The sequence below is a fragment of the Xyrauchen texanus genome, chromosome 1, assembly GCF_025860055.1.
Source record: "Xyrauchen texanus isolate HMW12.3.18 chromosome 1, RBS_HiC_50CHRs, whole genome shotgun sequence".
Taxonomy (NCBI): Eukaryota; Metazoa; Chordata; class Actinopteri; order Cypriniformes; family Catostomidae; genus Xyrauchen; species Xyrauchen texanus.
In genome coordinates this window covers 36915279-36937368 of record NC_068276.1, presented here as the reverse complement: position 1 = coordinate 36937368, position 22090 = coordinate 36915279, and the positions used below count along the sequence as shown (strand labels likewise).

Sequence of the window (22090 nt, the reverse complement as noted above, 5' to 3'; positions counted from 1 at the left end):
AGTACGTTTCGTGCTGAAGATTACTCTGGCTAGAGCACATTATGAAGTACTAACATTTTTGGCTACCTTTGTTGACTTTTATTGTATTATTTTAAATGCCAAGATGTGCCATATTTGTTTCTGTAGCTATACATGTGATAAATATTGTCTATATGATTTTTTTGTGTACTGACTCACATGCTATGCCAGTTGGGCAGTATTTCTTGACTCCAGGTGAAAGCCGCATTGCCAATGCTTTCCTCTAATTTACACCTGTCCTCCAGCAGCTTCTTCCGTTTCTGGGCCTCTTTCAGCTCTGCACATAAGGAGAATCAAACACACAGTGAGAGAGAGTGTATATGAGAGAAAGAGAGAGAGTATATGAGAGAGAGACCGTGAAATTAAAATCCATTGTAACAGGATTAAATTACAGCTTTTACAACAGCACCCTCTATAGCACCAAAAATTTACATATCAACATTTGAACTGTCATGTTTATATATACAAGAACAAAAAGAAAATAACCTCTCCTCTTGGCCTGAGTCACCATCTCCTCATATTCTTCTCTGTGTTTCTGAGCCTCTTCTTCTGGCTTTGCTGGAAGATTTCTGCACAAATACCATGAAAGATGGAAGGGATTTCATAATATGCATTTCATGATTTGAAAACACATACTAGTATTTTCCCCTACTTATGATACAGGAATAGTTTCAAAGGAGGGGACAAATGTTAAAGACATAAACACACACACACACACACACACACACACACACACACACACACACACACACAAAAACACTCACGCAGGGCGGTTCTCCAGTATAAGTGCTGTGGTTGAAAGTGGCTCAAAGTCCAGGTTCTTTCTTACATTCTTCTTGGGAGATGTGGGATTGCCTGTGTGTCCACTCCTTTCATATTCCTTAAAAAAAAAAAAAAAAAAAAGACATAAAAATCTCTAAACATCTAAAAGAAAATTGAAAAAAAAAAAAAAAAAAAATAATAATAATAATAATAATAATAATATATATATATATATATATATATATATATATATATATATATATATATATATATAGTTCAATAAATTGCTTACTGAAGTGAAAATAATGATATTTCTCATATCTTAAAATAAACCTGAAATCAAAGACATCTTTTAACACATTTCAATTAGGATAAGCAAAAATGATCACTTTAACTGAATCTGACATTTATACACCACTAAACTGTCCACAGAAAAACAACACACAATATATTCTAGAATAATCTTCTTCAAAAAAAATGGTAAAGACTAATTGGGGGAATCTTAAGTCCAAGTCACATTTTTTTGGACTATTACGATATTTTGCAAGGTGACATTATTTTCATGTCAATTAGACTAAGTTAGTTTCCCCCACAAATTTAAAAGTGGTTCATTTAAAAAATTTTGAGCCATGTCATTCTTCCGGTTTAAAAACTAAAGTTGAAGCAACATAACAAAATATGTGGTATATACAACCCCCATTCCAAAAAAGTTGAGGCAGCATGAAAAATGCTAATAAAAAGCAAAAAGGAGTTATTTGTATATGATATTCACACTTTGCTATATTGAAAGCACAACAACTACACAATATATGATGTTTCAACTTGTGAATTCCATTTTTTTTTTTATGTACAGTAATTTCAAATCAGATGATTGAAACACACTCCAAAAAAGTTGGGACAGTCTGAGTTTTTACCATTGTGAAACATCATCATTTCTCCTAATAACACTTTTCTAAGTTTAAAAAGTGGAATTTTCCCCCATTCATCCATCCATCCATCCAGGTCTTCAGCTGCACAATTGTACGGGGTCTTCATTGCCATATTGTGCGCTTCATACTGCACCACACATTCTCAATTGGAGATGGTCAGGACTGCAGGCAGGCCAATCTAGCACATGCGCACTCTGGTTATTCGGTCAGTATATGGTTTGAAGTTGTCCTTCTGAAAATGCCGTGACATCCCTGGAAAAGATGTTGCTGGATGGCAGTATATGCTGCTCAAAAATCTGCATTAATGGTGCCCTCAAAGATGTGTGAGTTACCAAATCCATGGGCACTGAAACACCCCTGGCCTATACAGACACTGGCTTTTGGACCTGACGCTGATAACAGCTTGGGAGGTCCTTTTCCTCTTTGGTTCAGAGAACAAACTATTTGAAATATGGACTCATCATACCAAAAAATCTGGTTCCACTGTTCTACTTTCCATATAAGATGAGACCGAGCCAGAAGTCAGCAGCACTTCTGGACAGTGTTGATGTAGGGCTTCTGCTTTGCATAGTAAAGTCTTAACTTGCTGTGAATGCAGCAGTGAATGTAGTTGACTAACAAATGTTTACTAAAGTTATCCCAGACCAATGATCATGACATCATTACAGATGAATGATGTTTTTCAAGACAGTGATGTCTGAGGTATCAGAAATCACATGCATTCAGAAATTATTTTTGTCTTGACCTTCACACACACCCAGATTTGACCAGATTCCATCAATCTTTTAACTATATTGTGCACTGTAGAGGGTGAAATGCCCAAAATCCTTTCAATATTGTCTTTGGGGAACATTGTTCTCAAAGTGCTGGATTATTAGCTTTTTTTGGAGGCTCCTTATACAGTATACATTACTAGGACACAAATGCCTCACCTGTTTAACATCTCCTGTTTCACATTGCCTTGTTATTTTAACTTGTCACACTGTTATTAGTCTTAAATTGCCCCAGTCTCAACTTTATTGGAACATGTTACAATCATCTGATTTGAAATTACTGTACATAAAAAAAGTAACGATGAAATTCACAAGGTAAAACATCATTATGTGTAGTGTTTTCAATTTACCAAAGGGTGAATATAATTTCCAAATCACTCCTTTTTGTTTTTTTAGCATTTTTCACACTGTCCCAAATTTTTCGTAATTGGGGTTGTATGTAAAGTCTGAGATGCAATTGGTTAGAAAGTGGGTGTCTACATTAGATTGAGCGTTTCTTCATATTATTCATGAGAAGGTATGCTTCTATCAAATCACTGTGCTGCCTCATGCATGAGAATGCATTACAGCAGAGAATTCAAAATCACTCACGGACATGACAGTGGTTCCTGGCCGGCACAAGTTCAACAGGACTCGTGAAACAGACATGAAAGGGGCTTCTGAACTAAACATTATGGTTAGATTGAAAATCACTCATCAGAATAGACCACAGTCCATAACGGGACCACGCAAGCATTTCTTGGCTGCAGTTTTGTAAATCTAGCATGTCAAACAAGAAACAGCTGTTTGTATAGAAGCACTTATTTTATTGTGCCTTCTCCGTACATTCAATCAAGGACAGTATAACACGACAGCCTGTTTAAAAACAGAAGACAATGATGAAAACTTAAAGTCATGTTAACTCTCTTTTTGGTATCCTTTATAAAAGATACCGGGATTTAGGCCTAAAAAGTTTACTGGCGTTCAGTTGTTAAGACACCAAAGTTGCAATAATGGATAACTTTACACAGACGATGCAATTACACGATTTTATCACACTAGAGTCATGTAAAAAAATATATATATATATATTATGTTTAAGTATCGTGCCTATAATTTTGAACCAGAGTGTAAGTAATGGTTTGTTTATTGTACCCGTTTACTTTCATTATAGTATGTGCCTTACTGAACACTATCAAATGTTTTTTCTGTGGTAATCAAAATGATGCCACAAATGCTCTCTATATAGTTTAACTTGTATTAAAACATAAAACATTCCATGAAAATCATGCATTAATAAAAACAAAAACATTCCATGAAAATCATGCATTAATAAATACAAAATGAAACTATAATATCTATAATGTCTTGCAGTGATCACTGTGTGATTAAATACGATTGTAAAATGTGTATAGAAATTAAATAATAATTGTATTTAGAAACCCAGAGAGCATGCCGAAGGCGACTGTGTCAAGGAACACAAAACTCCCTAAGATGTTGGTTAATGGAGAAAAATGACCTTGGGAGAAAGTATGTAAGCAACCAGTTTGAATATTTTGTCCATCATAATTATTGTTCTAACAAACTCTAGTCCGCTTTCAAACACAACTCCTCACATGCCCATAAAGTGATGCTTCATCATCACACTTGTAGTAAAAACATTCAGTCAGTGAACCAGATAATAAATACATTGCAAAGAGGGTGGCAAATATCAGAAATATCCACTGCAGCTAATGAATGAATAGAATATAACAGGTGTATTGTTTTACTTACAGAATAAAAGCTGTTTGTTTGTTTGTGCACAGCATAGAATTACAGATGTTATGAACAGATGTAGCTTACTTGTCGCGTTTCTCTCATGAAACATAAAAAGAATATGAGAAAGTGTTACACACGGTAACTAAAAGCAAATTCTTTAAGACCAGTCCAAAAACACTGTAATACGATGTGTAGAGTCTGTGGTACTGTAATCTTCATGGAGTGAATTTTACATCAGAACTGCTGAAAGAAAGTCTGGCGGCTGATCTCGGGTCCTAGTGCCTGCAGTATCCAACCTCTGTCAGTGCGATTTATCCACCTTTTCACAGGCAGCTAAATGACCCGTTATGCTTAGCAGGTTCTTCCAATGCAGATGCAACAGGCTTCTGCTTCGCTACTTATTCCCATTACAAAGCACTATAATATCACCAACAACAGTCAAAAACAGAAGAACAGTCCGTTTACTTAACGTAAATCACTTTCTCACTAATGTCTGCATAAGAACATAAGGTTTCGACGGCACTCCCGAATAGATGAGAACACAATCAAACATCCATTTGCATGGTAAAGTTACTTAGTCTTTGTTATATTTCAAAATGATGGACATCATTTGGAATTATCTGTCAATGTTTTAAAAAAAATAGGCAAGTGACAGAGAATTAGTTTAATGCAAACTCTGATAATTAAATCTGGTTTTACTCTAAATGTTTCAGCATGGGCAACTTTTCTGGGGCTTATGGTTGTGACATTCATTTCAGAATCAGAATCAGAATCAGAAAAAGCTTTATTGCCAAGTACGTTTTTTTACGCATACAAGGAATTTGTTGTGGTGCTGTAGGTTCGTTCACACAGTTTCTAAATATATGAACAAGAATAAAAATAAAGCAATATAAATATAAATATGTCCCCGCAGTATCAATTAAAAGTAAGTATAAAATAAAAGAGAGCAGAGTAGTGCAGTGAAATGTAGAGCCAGAGGTGGAGTGTGGAGAGTGTCAGGGTGGGTACCGAGCATTGTTGATAAGGCAAGTGGTGGATGGGAAGAAACTGTTCTTGTGACGTGAGGTTTTTGTCCTGATGGACCTCAGCCTTCTGCCGGAGGGGAGTGATTCAAAGAGATTGTGGCCGGGGTGGGAGAGATCAGCCACAATCTTTCCAGCATGCTTCAGGGTCCTGGAGACGTACAGGTCCTGGAGCGGCGGCAGATTGCAGCCAATCACCTTCTCTGCAGACCGGATGACACGCTGCAGTCTTCCCTTGTCCTTGGCAGTAGTAGCAGCGTACCAGATAGTGATGGAGGAAGTGAGGATGGACTCGATGATGGCTGTGTAGAAGTGCACCATCATTGACTTTGGCAGGTTGAATTTCTTCCTCTGTTGTGCTTTCTTGATGAGAGCGCTAATGTTCAGCTCCCACTTGAGGTCCTGGGAGATGATAGTTCCCAGGAAGCGGAAAGACTCCACAGTGTCAATTGTGGAGTCGCAGAGGGTGATGGGGGCAGGTGCAGGTGAGGCTGAGTTCTTCCTGAAGTCCACAACCATCTAGGTTGTTTTGGTTGCACCAGGTCACCAGGTGGTCGACCTCCCACCTGTAAGCGGACTCGTCACCATCAGAGATGAGTCCGATGAGGGAGGTGTCGTCCGCAAACTTCAGAAGCTTGACGGACTGGTGACTGGAGGTGCAACTGTTAGTTTACAGGGAGAAGAGCAGAGGAGAAAGAACGCAGCCCTGGGGGGGATCCAGTGCTAATGGACTGTGAGTCGGAGATGTGTTTCCCCAGCCTCATGTGCTGCTTCCTGTCAGACAGGAAGTCAGTGATCCACCTGCAGGTGGAGTCAGGCACACTTAGCTGGGAGAGCTTCTCCTGGAGCAGAGTCGGGATGATGGTGTTAAAGGCAGAGCTGAAATCAACAAACAGAATCCTGGCGTAGGTTCCTGTGGAGTCCAGGTGCTGGAGGATGTAGTGGAGGGCCAAGTTGACTGCATCGTCTACAGACCTGCTCCCTGCCCCTGACATAGTTCTGGTATCCATGAATAAAATCAGACACAATGGTAACTTTAGCTGTATTAGCCATGGAATCAGCTAACAAGCACATTCGGAAAGGCGATTCGCAAACATTCACAAAATATAAAGTGCGATACTTACAGCTTAAGGATATAAAGCTGGAACACGAACAGTTGGTACTGATCCATGCTTGAGAATCAAATTTTTTGAAAATCCTGCTTTATATTGACACTCATTCACACAGCAATCCAGTGTAAATGATATGCACAAACATACATACATTTTTGTATGTTTTGGGGCACATTTCCTTCAAAAACAAAACTTGTCCACTGCGTCTTCAGTGGCTCTGATGCTGCGAGTACATGAAGACACATTTACAGCCAACAAAAGAACACTTATGACTCTTACGAAGCTGAGACATTATTCTTCTCACTGTATCAGCCCCAGCGCAGAAAACAATGGCAGACTGTGTGTAGATCACTCAGGGGAGGATCTATGATAATAGGGTGGAGTCCGTCACCAGTCATGGGCGAGGCCTGCTCTAACGAGACTTCACGCTGGAGCAGAAACGAAAACCATTCATTTTGACACACTGTTTTTGATTAATAGAAATATAAGAAAGAGGAGTGGGGGTGGACTTTTAACATTGTAGGGTGGTTGTGTACACACACTGCCAACACTTTTTGCCTAATAAGTCCCCTTTAAGCCACCTGTAGTTGTTATAACACCCTATAATAGTGCATATTCATCCAGAGCCCCCGCTGCTTGTAATCACCAGCAACATTAGTCTAGCTGATAACAACGACTAAGCGGAAGAGTGGAGCATCCGAGGTCCAAGATGGCGGCGCGGTAGCACGCAGCGGCCACTCCGGATCCACAATGGTGCTATTTTTGTTAAAAAAGCCCGACTTTTGCAACACATGGACATCGGAGCAACCGTATTCGTGTCTACCATCGCCAGACACTACTGAAATATAAGACTCATGCAAAAACCAAGCTGCATGATGACCTGCAGGAGGCGCTACGCGTACTCGGCTTGCTGCGGAGACCAGGCCTCCAGCCCTCGGCGTCGCCTGATGCCGGTGGCCGGGGAGAGGACGTCGTAGCGGTGTGCGAAAGCGGAAGCCGGAAAGAGGGCGGGGTCCATGCTAGGCTAAAAACAAACCCTAGCCGGCCGGCTCTCCCGTCTATCCTGCTCTCAAATGTTTGCTCCCTGGACAATAAACTGGACTATATCCGATTCCAGCAGGCTACGCAGCGTGAGTTTAGAGACTGCTGCATCTTTGTTTTCATGGAGACGTGGCTCTGAGACAGAGTTCCGGATGCCGCCATTCAGCTAGACGGGCTTGCCTCGTTTCGTGCCGACAGAAATACAGCTCTCTGCGGTAAGACTCGCGGTGGTGGCTTGTGTGTTTACATCAACACGGAATGGTGCAAGAACTCTATGCTAGTCTCTAGTTACTGTTCATCGCTGTTGGAGCTTGTGACTGTTAGATGCAGACCTTTTTATCTACCACGGAATTCACCACTGTTTGCATAACCGAGTTTACATTCCCCCAGCTAACGCTAAGGAAGCGCTCTGTGAACTGTATGGGGCTATGAGCGAACTGCAGAACGCTCACCCCGACGGACTGTTTATTGTCGCCGGAGATTTCAACCATGCAAATCTCAAGACAGTGCTCCCTAAATTCCATCAGTATGTGGACTTTGCAACGAGAGGGCGAACGCGCTTGATCTTGTTTACACAAACATCCCAGGCGCGTGACCGGCGGAGCCCCGCCCCACCTCGGCTACTCAGACCACATCTCTGTTATGTTAATTCCAGCATACAGACCGCTCGTCAGACGCACAAAACCGCTTCAGAAGCAGGTGAAAACCTGGCCAGCAGGAGCCATCTCTGCTCTTCAGGACTGTTTTGAGTGTACTGACTGGCACATGTTCAGGAGGCTGCAACATATGGCGATTCTACCAACTTGGAGGAATACACAGCATCAGTGACCAGCTACATCAGCAAGTGCATTGATGATGTCACTTTCTCCAAGACCATCACCACACGCTCCAACCAGAAGCCGTGGATGACTGCGGAGGTGTGCACGCTGCTGAGGTCCGAGACTCCGCCTTCAGAGCAGGCGATAAGGCAGCCCTAAGGACAGCTAGGGCCAAACTGTCACGGGCAATCAGAGAGGCAAAGCGCGCACACGCCCAGAGAATCCACAGTCACTTCCAGGACAGCGGTGACACGCGGCGCATGTGGCAGGGCATCCAGGCCATCACCAACTACAGGACAACATCAGTTGCCTGTGACAAAGATGCCTCCCTTCCAGATGCGCTGAACGACTTCTACGCTCGGTTTGAAGTGCAGAACGACATGATGGCGAGGAAGTCCACCCCTCCTCCCAACGACCAGGTGCTCTGTCTTACCACGGCAGATGTGAGGAAAACTCTACGTAGAGTCAACCCACGGAAGGCTGCTGGACCAGACAACATTCCTAGCAGAGTGCTCAGAGGATGTGCAGATCAGCTAGCAGATGTTCTTACCGACATCTTCAACATCTCTCTGAGCAGCGCCGTTGTTCCAACGTGCTTCAAGGCCACCACCATCATCCCCATGCCAAAGAAGTCTTCAGTGTCCTGCCTCAACGACTACCGTCCCGTCGCACTTACACCCATCATCATGAAGTGCTTCGAGAGGCTCGTCATGAGGCAGATTAAGACCCAGCTGCCCCCTCACTAGACCCACTGCAGTTTGCGTGATCGTTCAAACCGTTCAACGGACGATGCCATCACCACAACCCTCCATCTGGCCCTCACCCACCTAGACAATAAGGACTCATACGTTCGAATGCTGTTCATAGATTTCAGCTCAGCATTCAACACAATCATTCCCCAGCACCTGATTGGAAAGCTGAACCTGCTGGGCCTGGACACCTCCCTCTGCAGCTGGATCCTGGACTTCCTGACTGGGAGACCTCAGTCAGTCCGGATCGGGAACAGCATCTCCACCACCACCACACTGAGCACTGGGGCCCCCAGGGCTGTGTGCTCAGTCCACTGCTGTTCACTCTGCTGACTCACGACTGTGCAGCAATGCACAGCTCGAATCACATCATCAAGTTCGCCGATGACACGACCGTGGTGGGTCTCATCAGCAAGAACAACGAGTCAGCATACAGAGAGGAGGTGCAGCGGCTGACGAACTGGTGTAGAGCCAACAACCTGTCCCTGAATGTCGACAAAACAAAAGAGATGGTTGTTGACTTTAGGAGAGCACAAGGTGAACACACTCCGCTGAACATCGACGGCTCCTCTGTGGAGATCGTCAAAAGCACCAAATTCCTTGGTGTTCACTTGGCGGAGAACCTCACCTGGTCCCTCAACACCAGCTCTATCACCAAGAAAGCCCAGCAGCGTCTCTACTTTCTTCGAAGGCTGAGGAAAGCACATCTCCCAACCCCCATCCTCACTACATTCTATAGAGGGACTATTGAGAGCATCCTGAGCATCTGCATCACTGCCTGGTTTGGGACTTGCACCGTTTGGACCGCAAAGCCCTGCAGAGGATAGTGAGGACAGCTGAGAAGATCATTGGGGTCTCTCTTCCCTCCATCAAAGACATTTACAAAAAACACTGTATCCATAAAGCAACCAGCATTGTGGACGACCCCACACACCCCTCACACAAACTCTTTACCCTCCTCCCGTCTGGCAAGAGGTACCGAAGCATTCGGGCCCTCACGGCCAGACTGTGTAACAGCTTCTTCCCCAAGCCATCAGACTCCTCAATACTCAGAGACTGGTTTGACACACACGTGTCCTGAGTTGCACTTTAATTACTGTCACTTTATAACTGTCTGCTACCTCAATAACTGCTATGTGCATAGAACATTATCTCATAGTATGTTATGTTTACATTTTTAGAAACTGTCATCTTTTTGCACTACTGAGTACTGGTCGGCGCTGCACTGTCTATTGTCCTGTTCATTGTCAGTGATTCGTTGTACTGTCCTGTACTTTTTGCACATATTTGCACGTGCACTTTATATAGGTATATATAGGTAGTTTATATAGGTATTTTATTTCGTTGTGTAGTCTCATGTGGTCCTATGTTGGTCCTTTGTTGTTTTTATGTAGCACCATGGTCCTGGAGGAACGTTGTCTCGTTTTGCTGTGTACCGTACTAACTGTATATGGTTGAAACGACAATAAAAACCACTTGACTTGACTTGACTTGACTTGAGAGGAAGTCTCTTGCCTTAATGGCACCACCCATGGAGAAGTTAGGATCGACGATGATTATGTGGGATAGTGGTGTGCCTGGAATTTTTTTTAATCGTAAGTGAGCTGTAACAGAAAATGTTTGGGAAACACAGCTCTCCATCAGTCATGCAAAACACTGATTCTTAAGTAATATATCAGATCTGTATATCCAAACAAAATAAAAGGTAGAGGATTATGTTTTGCTTTACTTATGTATCTAGAATGCACATGCAATACCTCACTGAGCAGAGTGAATATAAATATTTAATTTGCCCCCACACTGCCCTCTGTAAGAGATAAAGCTAGACAAAATGACCCATATTTCAGCAATAAGTCCAATGTACAAAATACTAATGAAGTGACTTAAGTGACTGATTTAAAGAGTGAAAGGACAGCAAGCCAATCACTGACCAACAATGCTAAGGGACGACAATGTAATTTGCCACACACAAATGTGCTCACACATAAAACACAGCAAGTACACTCGATAAGATGGAACACTGAACAGAGTCATAGCCTCTCCACATCATTTCCTTTTCACAAAATCTAATTTTCCCCTCTTTCTTCTCATCGTCACCCTTTCCTATCACATTTTCTTATTTATCTGACAGGTGAGGAAACAAGAGTAAAAATCATTTAAAAACACTAACTCACCATGAACGCTGCAGTGCTGTTGAGACATTCAGAATCCAGTGTTTCAGACACCACAATCGATCATTGTTGTATCCCTACAACCATAAGCCTAAGTATTTATAGACATAAATACAAGGCACAGCAGCAGATGAAGACCACAAAGATTATGGTCCAAGGTTGGGACACACCCAGAGTAACAGTAGCATGAAAATACCGGGCTCCTTCTCTGCTGCTCTCCTCTCAACAGTTATTGCTTGCTCACCCCAATAAGTTGTTTGACACTTTTTCTCCTTGTTTACTTTTGCTTTCTTCCTGCATGCAAACAAGCACTGAACCTATTCCTTTGCTCCTGCTGTGTCCATTTGTGTGTGCATGCTAACGTTATTCGTCATCACAGTGCAGAGAGGTTCCTTGATTTCCAGCCAGCCATATTAATCAATTCCAGTTACAAGGAGCGCAAGGCTACCAGCAATGGTCTTATGTGATCAGTGCACTCTGTGCTAAGCTGTGTATGTCTGAGAAATGTACAAAGAAGAGAAGTAATGAAAAGGGCTGTTTGACTTGGCCTGTGTGCAATCAGGCATTAACAGATCTCATGGGCTTACATGGATTAAAATGAAATACAATAAAACACATCCTAAACACACTGCCAGACAACTCCTCAAATATTTGCTACAATTACAATTGTGCAGTAATGACAGTAGATAGAATATTCCAATGTTTAATGTCAAAAGCAATGACAAAATTAGCCTACATAATATTACATTCACTTTAATGCATCTCTTTCCTATGAGCAATTGCTACAAAATAACGAGCTACTGAGAGTAAAAAAAAAAGGCAGCAACTCTAAACCTGTCACCCAATCACTGAATCTTCCATTACAGCTGAGGAGAACAAAAATAGAGATAAAGGCAGGAGCTGGATGTTGGTGAAATCTATATGGACACAGATAGGCTGAACCAGTGGAGTTAAAATTACCTAAAGCACCTTGCTGGCCTGTTGTCATGCTGTACATTGCAAACAATTCCCCATTCACAACAATTTCGGAACAACACTGGAACAACTAAATGTAAAGCCGGTTGATCGATTTGTTAGACCTGATATGCATCAATGTAAAATTTCATCAGGAAATTATTATACACTTTCCTCTCACTACTTAAAAAAATGTTAATTCCAGATTTAATAGCCCATTCTATTATTTACAGTAAAGTGGCATAATGTCACATAATCCAAAGGAAACCCTGACAGATAATAATTGCTTCATAGGCTTCCCATTTCACCTGAAAGTGGTGTTTTCTGGTTAAAATTTAACTACAAAGTAGTAGAAGGCATGTGCTACACTGCACATTTTTAATGCAAGTAATGTCATCTGAAAGGACAATATGACATAAAATATTTGAAACTGAACTACAGTGATGAGCATTTAATTTCTTAGGTTCTGAAAGATTAATTGTTTAGCACAAGCTAGTGTTGGGAGTCCTACCAGTGTATTGTAAACCGGCAGGAATACACAATGTGCTGATGTCAATGGGAGGAAAAGATGAAAATGAAACTGTGATTTGTTCCTCAGTATGTCTTTTTTTAAATACTGTATGAACCACAGTTTATCTTGCCAATACTGATCATACCTCTTTAAAAGGAATACACTTTAAAAGCAACGTATACATCTTGAACTAAATCCTGTTCTCTACAATGTGCAAGGCCACAACTTCATTCACTTGCTATGAAATCTTAATTGAAATAACGAAGAGCAACCAGTGGATATTCATACAGAGAATGCAGGTAAATAACTTAATTCAAGAGTTAGAAATAGCCTAAATCATGCTTGATTTCCTATTCCAGATTAAACATGATCTTAACAGTACATCATACAACCTGCTAGGGATAGGGACACTAGGCATAACTCAATCACGGTCCTTGTTAAAAAAGAACTAACATTCCATTTGTGTGACAATCAAATTTGTAGGATGCTAACCCAAATGACTGGCGTTATTGGGGCAGAGGTGGCTCAGTGGTTGAGGCTCAGGTTTACTGACCAGAAGGTCGGAGGTTCAAGCCCCAGCACAACCAAGATGCCACTGTTGGGCCCTTGAGCAAGGCACTTAACTCCAGGTTGCTCCAGGGGGATTGTCCCTGTAATAAGTGCACTGTAAGTCGCTTTGGATAAAAGCGTCTGCCAAATGCATAAATGTAAATGTTATTATAATTATAATGCTGTCAAACTTTGCCAAAAGATCAAAGAAACCCTAAAGAAAATAGGACAGAACTGAATTTCAATTTGGCTCAACCTCTTAACATGCAAAACCATTAGTATTTCCCACTTTGGCCTCTTAAGGCCTTGTATGTAAATTTACCTTTTGTATTTTCCTGGGGTCTTTGGGTGAAACTTCTTTAGGTGGAACTTTACCAAACAGCTTCCATCCAGGCTCTCTCTGACCTTCAGGTGCACCAGTGTCATTTTTACTCCTTATATAAATAGAAATAATATATAAGAATGGAGTCAACAAAGGGCTGCTTGTGTTGAAATAAATAAACCATCAGATTTTACATGGTTCTACTTATTTTTGAAGCAATGAGTGCACCTTTAAAAAAAACATGCACTAAGATGTGTAAAGACTTCCAAAGTTAGCCAAGCGCAATTGATATTATCCAGAACTCAGAAGAAGGAGTAAAATGACTGTAGCATATTTTAGAATTACCCACAAATGATGCACACATGTAAAATAAAAAAGCAATCCTAAAAAAATAAAAAAAAGGAATAGAAATGGTGTTTAAAAAAAGCCAGAATTTAGAAAACACACAAGCTACTTTTAAGTACTGATGCAACTAGGAATGCACCAATACAAAATGTTTGTGCTGATATCGATTTATGCTATAAAGATTTGGTGGTTCTGCTTTTTATGCTACCTTGTTTAAAATCACAGAAAATGTATTACACAACTTTATTTTTTTATACTTTATAAATGTATTCTCTCTAAATGTCTTTCATGTTTCAGAAATATACAAAACACTGAAACAAAAAAGCTAATTATTGACTGACTCGCATTAACATTCTTAACTCACATTAACGGAATTCTGAAGTGTCTCTTGTTAGGCTCACATTAAATTTGTAAGATCTCTCAAAATTTATAATGCTCTTAACTCAAATGAACTGAATTTTAAATGATGAAGGTTGTCCTGATTTACGTGAAGCAGTCTCCACTTTAGCTTTAACAAATTAGTCATATTCCTTGCCGTGTCAATCTTTAAGGTGAGTAATCAAACTACTTGAAATTCGAGCAGTGCATTACTTGAAAGGTATTTCGAAACAACGAGAAACATGGTACATTTACACAATCATAAGCAAACCATACAATTGAACAAATCAGTGGCTTCTTGGTGTGACTTTAAATACATTACGAATGCAAATGCTACAATACCTGTGGAGGAAGCTGGCAAGTGGTCCCAGTCTTTTCATCCTAGCCTCATGTGCTGTTGACAGCCCCACAGGTTGCCATTGTGGGCTGCTCAGCTTGCCGTGTAGGTCGGCGGGGGGTGACAGCGAAATGTCCGAACGGTGCAGGACATCTTCATTCTCAAATGTAACAATGGCGCTGGACTCTGATGTAATCATGAAGTCTAGGAAGTCTTCATTGCTGACTAACAATGTGGCAGAAAATTCAGTACTTAAACTGGACATGCTGCAGACTGAAATATCATCACTACGGTACAAAGTGCTCTTTTCTGCCCCACTTTTCTGCCTGCTTGTACCATAGAGATGCACTGAGCCAAAGTCACAATGGGGGAAGGTGGAAGACTTAAGTAAGGAGCTATCTGAGACATCCAAGTTTAGTGTAGCAGGATTATCATCTTGTGGATGTGGAACCACCAGCTCAGCAGTTGTGTCTCGAGCATGTATATGCTCAGGAGGGTTGATCTCAAGGGTGGGGATACCAGAGTCCTGAGAGGCCAAGCTACTGCAATCATCATCACATGAGCCATTAAAGAAAGTGAATGGCCTATAGCTAAGGGAGACCTGTTGTGGCTGAGAGACTGAGGTCTTGCAATGGTTGAGATGTTTTTGAATGAGAGGCTTTGGGGCAATCTGCAAACACTGGTTGAATGAGGAGTGACTGAACGATGAGACTTGTGAATCTAGAAAGGTGTATTACAAATTTAGATTAGTCCTGATGAAGGAAAAAGCTCAAATCTATGAGCATTCAGTCATGTGTAAAAACGGATTTCCTCCTGATATTTATTATGATTTACATAATAGTTTTAGGGCTCTGATTATAATGCAATAGTTGATTTTTTCCCTTGATATTGAAATCATGAATTTTTTATCTCTAATTATTAATTTTGATTTAGAATTCTAATTTTGTGAGGGACTGCATGATGGCATCAAAACAACAGGAGAATCGTGTTTCTAATTTTGCTGTTTTACACCATTACAGGTGCTGTAAGTGATTTTTTTAATTTTTATGAAATAACATGCTGTTAACGCCTGTTACCTGTCAATTATGACAGAAATAGGTGCCATGAAATATCACACCTGTCTCTGTAACAGCCCTAGGCTGGGTAAAAAGCATATTGTTTGTTTAGCTAATCAGACATATTTCTGCTTGTCAATCATTGTACACGTTTACAGGGCATCCCATGTATGCTGTATTGTGCCGGTACAGTGTCCTGCTCCCCTGAAATGCTCAGGATCAGATGGTGAAATACTCAGGAAGACCCATCGGCCTCCATCTACTCCATCACAAAGATCTCTAGTGTGTCTGGTCTATCTTTAGGGTGCTGGCTTTTCGAAAGGGGGGGTTCCAGAACAGCTAAAATCACTTACAGCACCTTTAAAACAAGACAATGCCTAAACAATTGCCTAAATACTTTTATATATTTTGACAGGCCAAACAGCATTGTGCATTTTTGCAATACATACCATTTCCTCTGATTATTACATTAGGAGTAATTATACACAGTATCTCTCAAGGTCACTTTAGAAAGAAATAATTTAATTACATCCAAGCAACTATCATCATGAAAAATGTAAATGTATCCCTCTAGACATCACACCCTAGATCACCTTCACTATATTCCCTACATTAATTTTCCAGGTAAACATCTCCAATCGATTCTGTATAGATTACATCCTACTTGGTGATTGATAAAACTCAATGTGTGTGGCTGCATAAATACCTCTCTTACTCTCCCATCACTACAACAAAAGCACATTCTCTAACTTGCTTTAGTTTTCATACCCACTTCATTCTATACTGTTGGTCATCTTTTCTTTACTCACAGAGGGACATGAAAAATCAAGTGTCGAGGAGTAGAGGAAGCAACCTGAACCTTACAAAAAATGTGACCCAAAGGCCTGAGAAAATATCAAGCCAAACACTCCCTCCAGCTCAATTATGAGATCAGAGTCCTGATTTGATAACATTGTGGACAATATCTCCCACCAAAATTAGACAAGATAGCTCTTTGCTATTTACACTGTTACACTCTTTTTTTCCTAATGGGGATAGAGTGATTGGGAACAGCACAATATTTATAGATGGTCTGCGACATTAAAGACAAAGTGGAAAAATATATCAATCAATGTTAGCTCACTATGACAAGCAAGATGTTCATGTCGTGCCTGATAAAAATGCAAAGCACATATTAGGAGAGGTAGCAACCAATAGGAGCTCTACAGGTTCATCTTCTCCCATGTTAAAATAAATTCGCACAGTATGTTCACCTGCTGCCTCTGCTAATAATATATACGAATAGAACACTAATCAACAAAGCCATGACATTTTCTATTGAAGAATTGCAATCAGTTGCTGCTGCATTTGAAAAGTCAGTAATACTTTAATACCGCAAGCATTCCTTTAAACAATAACAGCACTTTCACAATTTCAAAGGTGACCCAGCCCATACATACCTTCTATATTTAGAAGAAAGAAATATAAATGGGACTAAAATTATCAGTACGTTCTCTCAGGGTCAGGGTGCATTCCCAATTCTAGTTAAACAGTAGTTTTGGTCTCAGTGCAGCCCACATCAGGGGCATGATGTAGTTTGTGCAGAATTTGGCCAGATTACTGGGATGAATACTAAATCCTCTTTCTACAATGTAATGAGTAAAGTATTCTGAATAGATCAAATAATAAGTAATGTATTCAGAATACTTTTAGAATACATATTAATAAATGCAAGGCACAATTGGTGGAATTAAGTGTATGTCATTATTATCTTATCTGAAGTGCTACACCTCCACTTTTACAAAACTAAGTGTTTCCTAAGGGTCCTCCTTACTAAGGGTTTTGGAACATGGAAGTAAATGATTGCAGGGTAAAATACGACAGCGGTGAATATGAGATCACAGGAAATATTATTTTCACTTATCCATTTGGTCCAAGACCAAAAGAAAAAATCCACTATTACGTTTGAATGACTTTCCAGAAGAGGGAACAAATAGAGAGTGGTGGATTAAGACAGGAGAAGATGCCAAATTTACTGTCAACCACTCGCAGATGTGGCAATTTTTTAATTTTTTAACTTATTCCAGGGTAATATAACATAATAATATAAATGTACTTGTGATGTCACAAAGACCAAATACATCTGCCTATGACTGCCTCATCAGCAAGACATAAACACCTATTTTTCACCATTGCCCCTTAGCTCCACCCACTGGTGGTCAGTCACACAGGTAAAAAGAGGGCCTGTCATGGGAGATTCATCCAAAGGTGACTTACACAGGACATCTTCATGTGCCATTCTGGATTTAAATGTTTTCTAAACATGCAGTAGACGAATGGCTTTAACCGTTATCATGCATCTCGTGCCACTTTTGTATTAAAACTAAACAGATTAATACACTCAAATGAAATGAGTAGGATGTGGGTTGTTAATCCAGAAATTTTGTTTTATAAATGTTGTGGTCGTGTGGAGTTTGTTTATTCTCTTTTGATTGTGTTTTAAATATGGCTGTATTCGAGGGGCTGCAAGATGTTAGCAAATCATAACAGTGGGTGTTTACACTGAAGTCTTAAATGGCCAGAGAGCTTGTAACCGAGCGTTCTAGACAGAGTGCCAGAGACAGGGTGGAAAATTATTATATATTACTAAATTGTGACCGTTTTGGTGCAAAAAGAAAACTTTACTAACATTATAAGTTATTCTTCCCTATGGGAAGATAATAAAATTATAAATATATATAAAAAAAATAGATCACGTCATGATGACCACTTAAGACAATGGCATGCAGTGCCGTTGCCAGATATTTAATCCAGCATTCATTATACATGAATAAGATGTTTTATTTTTTAGATGTTGACCGATATATCAGTTTCGCCGATTAATCGGTACCGATAACTATTTCTGGAATTATCGGTTATTGGCAAAAATTGTTTCCGGTGCTGGAGTGGCTGGGAATGGCACGCTGTCTAAATACAGTATGAGTGCGGCCTTTGGAGGCAAAATAAAAACTATCACTGATGCCTCGTGGTGGTTGTTTTGACACGTGTGACTGCACGTTTAATGCAGCGGAACGCTGCACGGAGCTGGACAACGCAGATTTAAAACACCAACAACTAAAAGGTATGTATACAGTACATGTTGTCATATCATTATAAAGTAATTAATATCTTGAATAGTTGCTGCATTAATAGAGAACAGCAGTATGTTTGCAGACAAGGCTGAGAAGATGCTAACATTAAAGCTAACCTCAAGCGGTTAGAACAATGTGACAAAAAACACACAAGTCCTAACCAAAGGTTTAAATAAAATGATTACCATCTATTTGCATTTGTTTATATGCTGTCACATTTATGCTTTAGCCAGCTAAGTTGTATATTTAAAGGTAGTGAGAGATTTGAGAAAAATATCTTCATGCAGTCAAGAGAACATATAAAACAAATTAGAAATGCATCTGATTTTAATTTAAAAAAAAATTCTCACAGTAATACGCATTTTTGTCATTTTGATTAGATAATCATTAAGTGATCGGTGTGTGTGACGAGTTTCTCACAGAGAATTTAAATGAGCATAACAGTGCAAAATACAAACAAAAAACATCACTGAATCTTATAGAAGCATTAAAAAAAAAAGCATATGATATTGCAATTCATTTATTTGTTTGCCCTAGTTTCACATTAAAGACCCCATCACCAGAAGTGAAGTGATCGACTTCAACATCAGACATATCAAGGACAAACAGTTTGAAGATTAATGAATTGAGATAGCATGACAATGATTACATGTTCACAACAGTTGTGGCCTCAACTGATCCTAAAATTAGACTAAAGACTAAATTAAAATTGTATTAAGTATTATTTGCATGTAATCATTAATAATAAGAAGGACAAGGCAAGGATAAATAAGTTAAATTCCCCTCACCCCTGCATTCCTGCTTACATAAACTAAATATAAAGTCTTCCATTCTTTCAATGAAACTACAATCAAATAAGTCCTTGTTCTTAATGCACCTCTGATTCTAAATCGTACAGTGACACCTAGGGCTATCGTCGGGTTCTTGAGGGGGACCAACTAAGTTCCTCTATGGTAAAGCCTTCTCATAAGACCTGGGGAAAGGGGGCCTAACAATAAAAATGTCTACCACGCCCCTTGACTATTAGCGGCAACTCTGGTGATACCCTATAGACATAATTTTAATACATCACAACCACAATCCAAATTCAGACCTTATTTTGCCAACAACACCTCCAACTTACAACATCTAGTATCTCTCATTCTACAAGAGATATTTTATACTGATATAACCACTTCTGCATTTTTACCATAGGAGAGAGTGTAATGGTCATCTAGCATGTTACAACAATAATTCTCCATTTGCAGATACCATAGAAATGAATGGGAAGAGCCATAAACTGACACCTACCTGTCATGAAACAAGCGGTGTTCTATTAAAAAAAAAAAAAACATTCTATCATTGTAAACTCCACACATAGTTCAGTGAATTAATTGTTCAGTGTAAAATATGTTGAAGATTAGCAGACAGGCAGTCAGTTCATTAAGTGATGAGCTGGTTCCTGACAAAAACTGTTTATTCAACACACTGCATCTCTACGATAGACATCCATAAAAAAAAAACTCTCTGGCCTCTGATCTCCATGCCAGTGTTTTTGCATTTTGTTGCTAACCTTGTAGGCCCATCTTGGTTGAAGGGCTCTAGGAGGCTTCATTCATAATGAGTTTGACACCTAGCCGGAAATGTTTAAGGGACAAAGACTTCACTTCCTTATGCCAACATATAGTCCTTTAAATGGTCATGTGTATAATCTGCCACTTGTGCTTTTGCCTTATTATAACTGCCACCAGTTGAAGTGATCTGTTCAAACACAGTATGATAGTTCCCACTAATAATATTTGCCAACAACATAAATGTAAATCTAAATCGTAATGCTATTTTGTTACTATTATTGTTGTTGGCATTTCAACATGAAAGACCACAAATAGACAGTTGGACCTGTATTTTAATCTTCATAGTCTAAGTGATCATAATAAATGAGGTGGAAGCTGTTGCATGTATACTTGCTCTATTCAACTTACCATCTTTGTTGTGACAGTTTGTGTTGCTGCCATTGGACGTGCGTTCTGCTTCTGCCATGATCCTGCTGCAGGTAAAGTGACGTGTGCCATCACCTCTTCATCATCACTGCCGACCCTTCAGTACACAAAACACCACACACCAGTCAAAGCCATCACTATTATATCAACCTATACGACGATGACAACACTTCTGCATTAGTTTTATCATCTGTACAATAATCTTATTTTATAATCAACAACTTTTCGTTTTGCTGGTGCGCTTCACCCAATCTTTAGGAAACCCACTAAATTTAGGAAAGACCTTCTCCAACTGGTGCAATACATTACGGTAAGTGGCTGTAATAAGGGCTCAAAATATATCGGAACTTTTGCGGACGATTAAAGCTAATAGCTGGAAAGTATCTTACCTGTCCTGATGCTGCCAGCGCCATTTTAAAACATCATCAACCGATATAAACGTGCCAGGACAACATGAGCAACGATTAATTCACCTGCCTCGAGACCGCGCTCAGTGCTCATCTTTCTTTATATAACGTGAAAAACTGTTAGTATTTCCACCAGTAGCGTTCAGGTGGCGTTTTATTCGCCCAATACCTTGATATGTAAAGACAGGAAGAGCAGCAGAGCTGTTTGAAAGTGTTTGTACATACTGCCGACTGTCAGTAAATCAGGAAGTGACCTCCAGTGCCCTGTTGTAGACACTGTACACCGCTCGCGACGCGACGCAAATACACGCTTGCATTATAATAAACGCACGCACGTCGCGCTTGCTTTGCTCGCGTGTAGACATGTGCAGGTGAATACGACCAGGAAGTTTATTAATGCGTTGATACTGTTTATTGTTCTTTTTTAAAATAGCTTTTAGTGATAAAAATATTCCAACTGAAGGCGGTATTATATAAGTAACCAATAGGCATGCCGTTATCATAGTAACGAATGCAAACCCCACCTGTTCCAGGATGTATAAAGTGAACTTCACTCATTCCTTACAGCATCTTTGCCAGGAAAATCACGTATTTCATCAAATATACTGTCTAGATATGTAAAATAAATATCAATATGAAAAGCTAGATACAGTTTAGAGGTATTGATAGTTCACCCAAAAATGTAATTTCTCTCATCATTTACTCACCTACATGAAATCCCAGATGTGTATGACTTTATTTTTCTGTGGAACACAAACGATTTTTAAGGCAAGGCAAGTTTATTTATATAGCACATTTCATACACAATGGTAATTCAAAGTGCTTTACATAGAAGAGATTAAAATAAGAATAAAAAAAAAAATAAGAATAATTTAAACAGTTTAGAAACTAAAATTAAATTAAATGCAGTACAAACAGTCAGACACACAGTGGCACAGTGCTCATTCAGTAACTGCACAGCTAAACAGATGTGTTTTGAGTCTGGATTTGAATGTGACTAATGTAGGAGCA

At 39.9% G+C, this 22090-nt stretch overlaps 1 protein-coding gene across 3 annotated transcripts in view; it reads right to left on the bottom strand.

Annotated features, from left to right (window-relative positions):
* Nucleotides 1–21293, bottom strand: part of LOC127651256 (TBC1 domain family member 14-like) — a 36670-nt gene extending 15377 nt beyond the window's left edge. For 2 of the 3 annotated variants that reach the window (XR_007971559.1, XM_052137007.1), the window contains exons 1-8: nt 21062–21293; nt 20655–20769; nt 19984–20005; nt 14534–15248; nt 13469–13580; nt 783–898; nt 505–587; nt 178–295 (exon numbers count right to left, since the gene is read on the bottom strand). Coding sequence is in view for 2 of the 3 variants with exons in the window: in XM_052137007.1 (XP_051992967.1) it covers nt 178–295; nt 505–587; nt 783–898; nt 13469–13580; nt 14534–15248; nt 19984–20005; nt 20655–20744 (1256 nt within the window). In the remaining variant the exon portion in view is untranslated. The remainder of the gene's footprint in view (nt 1–177; nt 296–504; nt 588–782; nt 899–13468; nt 13581–14533; nt 15249–19983; nt 20006–20654; nt 20770–21061) is intronic. The other variant, XM_052137019.1, reaches the window with a different exon arrangement.
* Between the last annotated feature and the right edge of the window lie 797 nt (nt 21294–22090).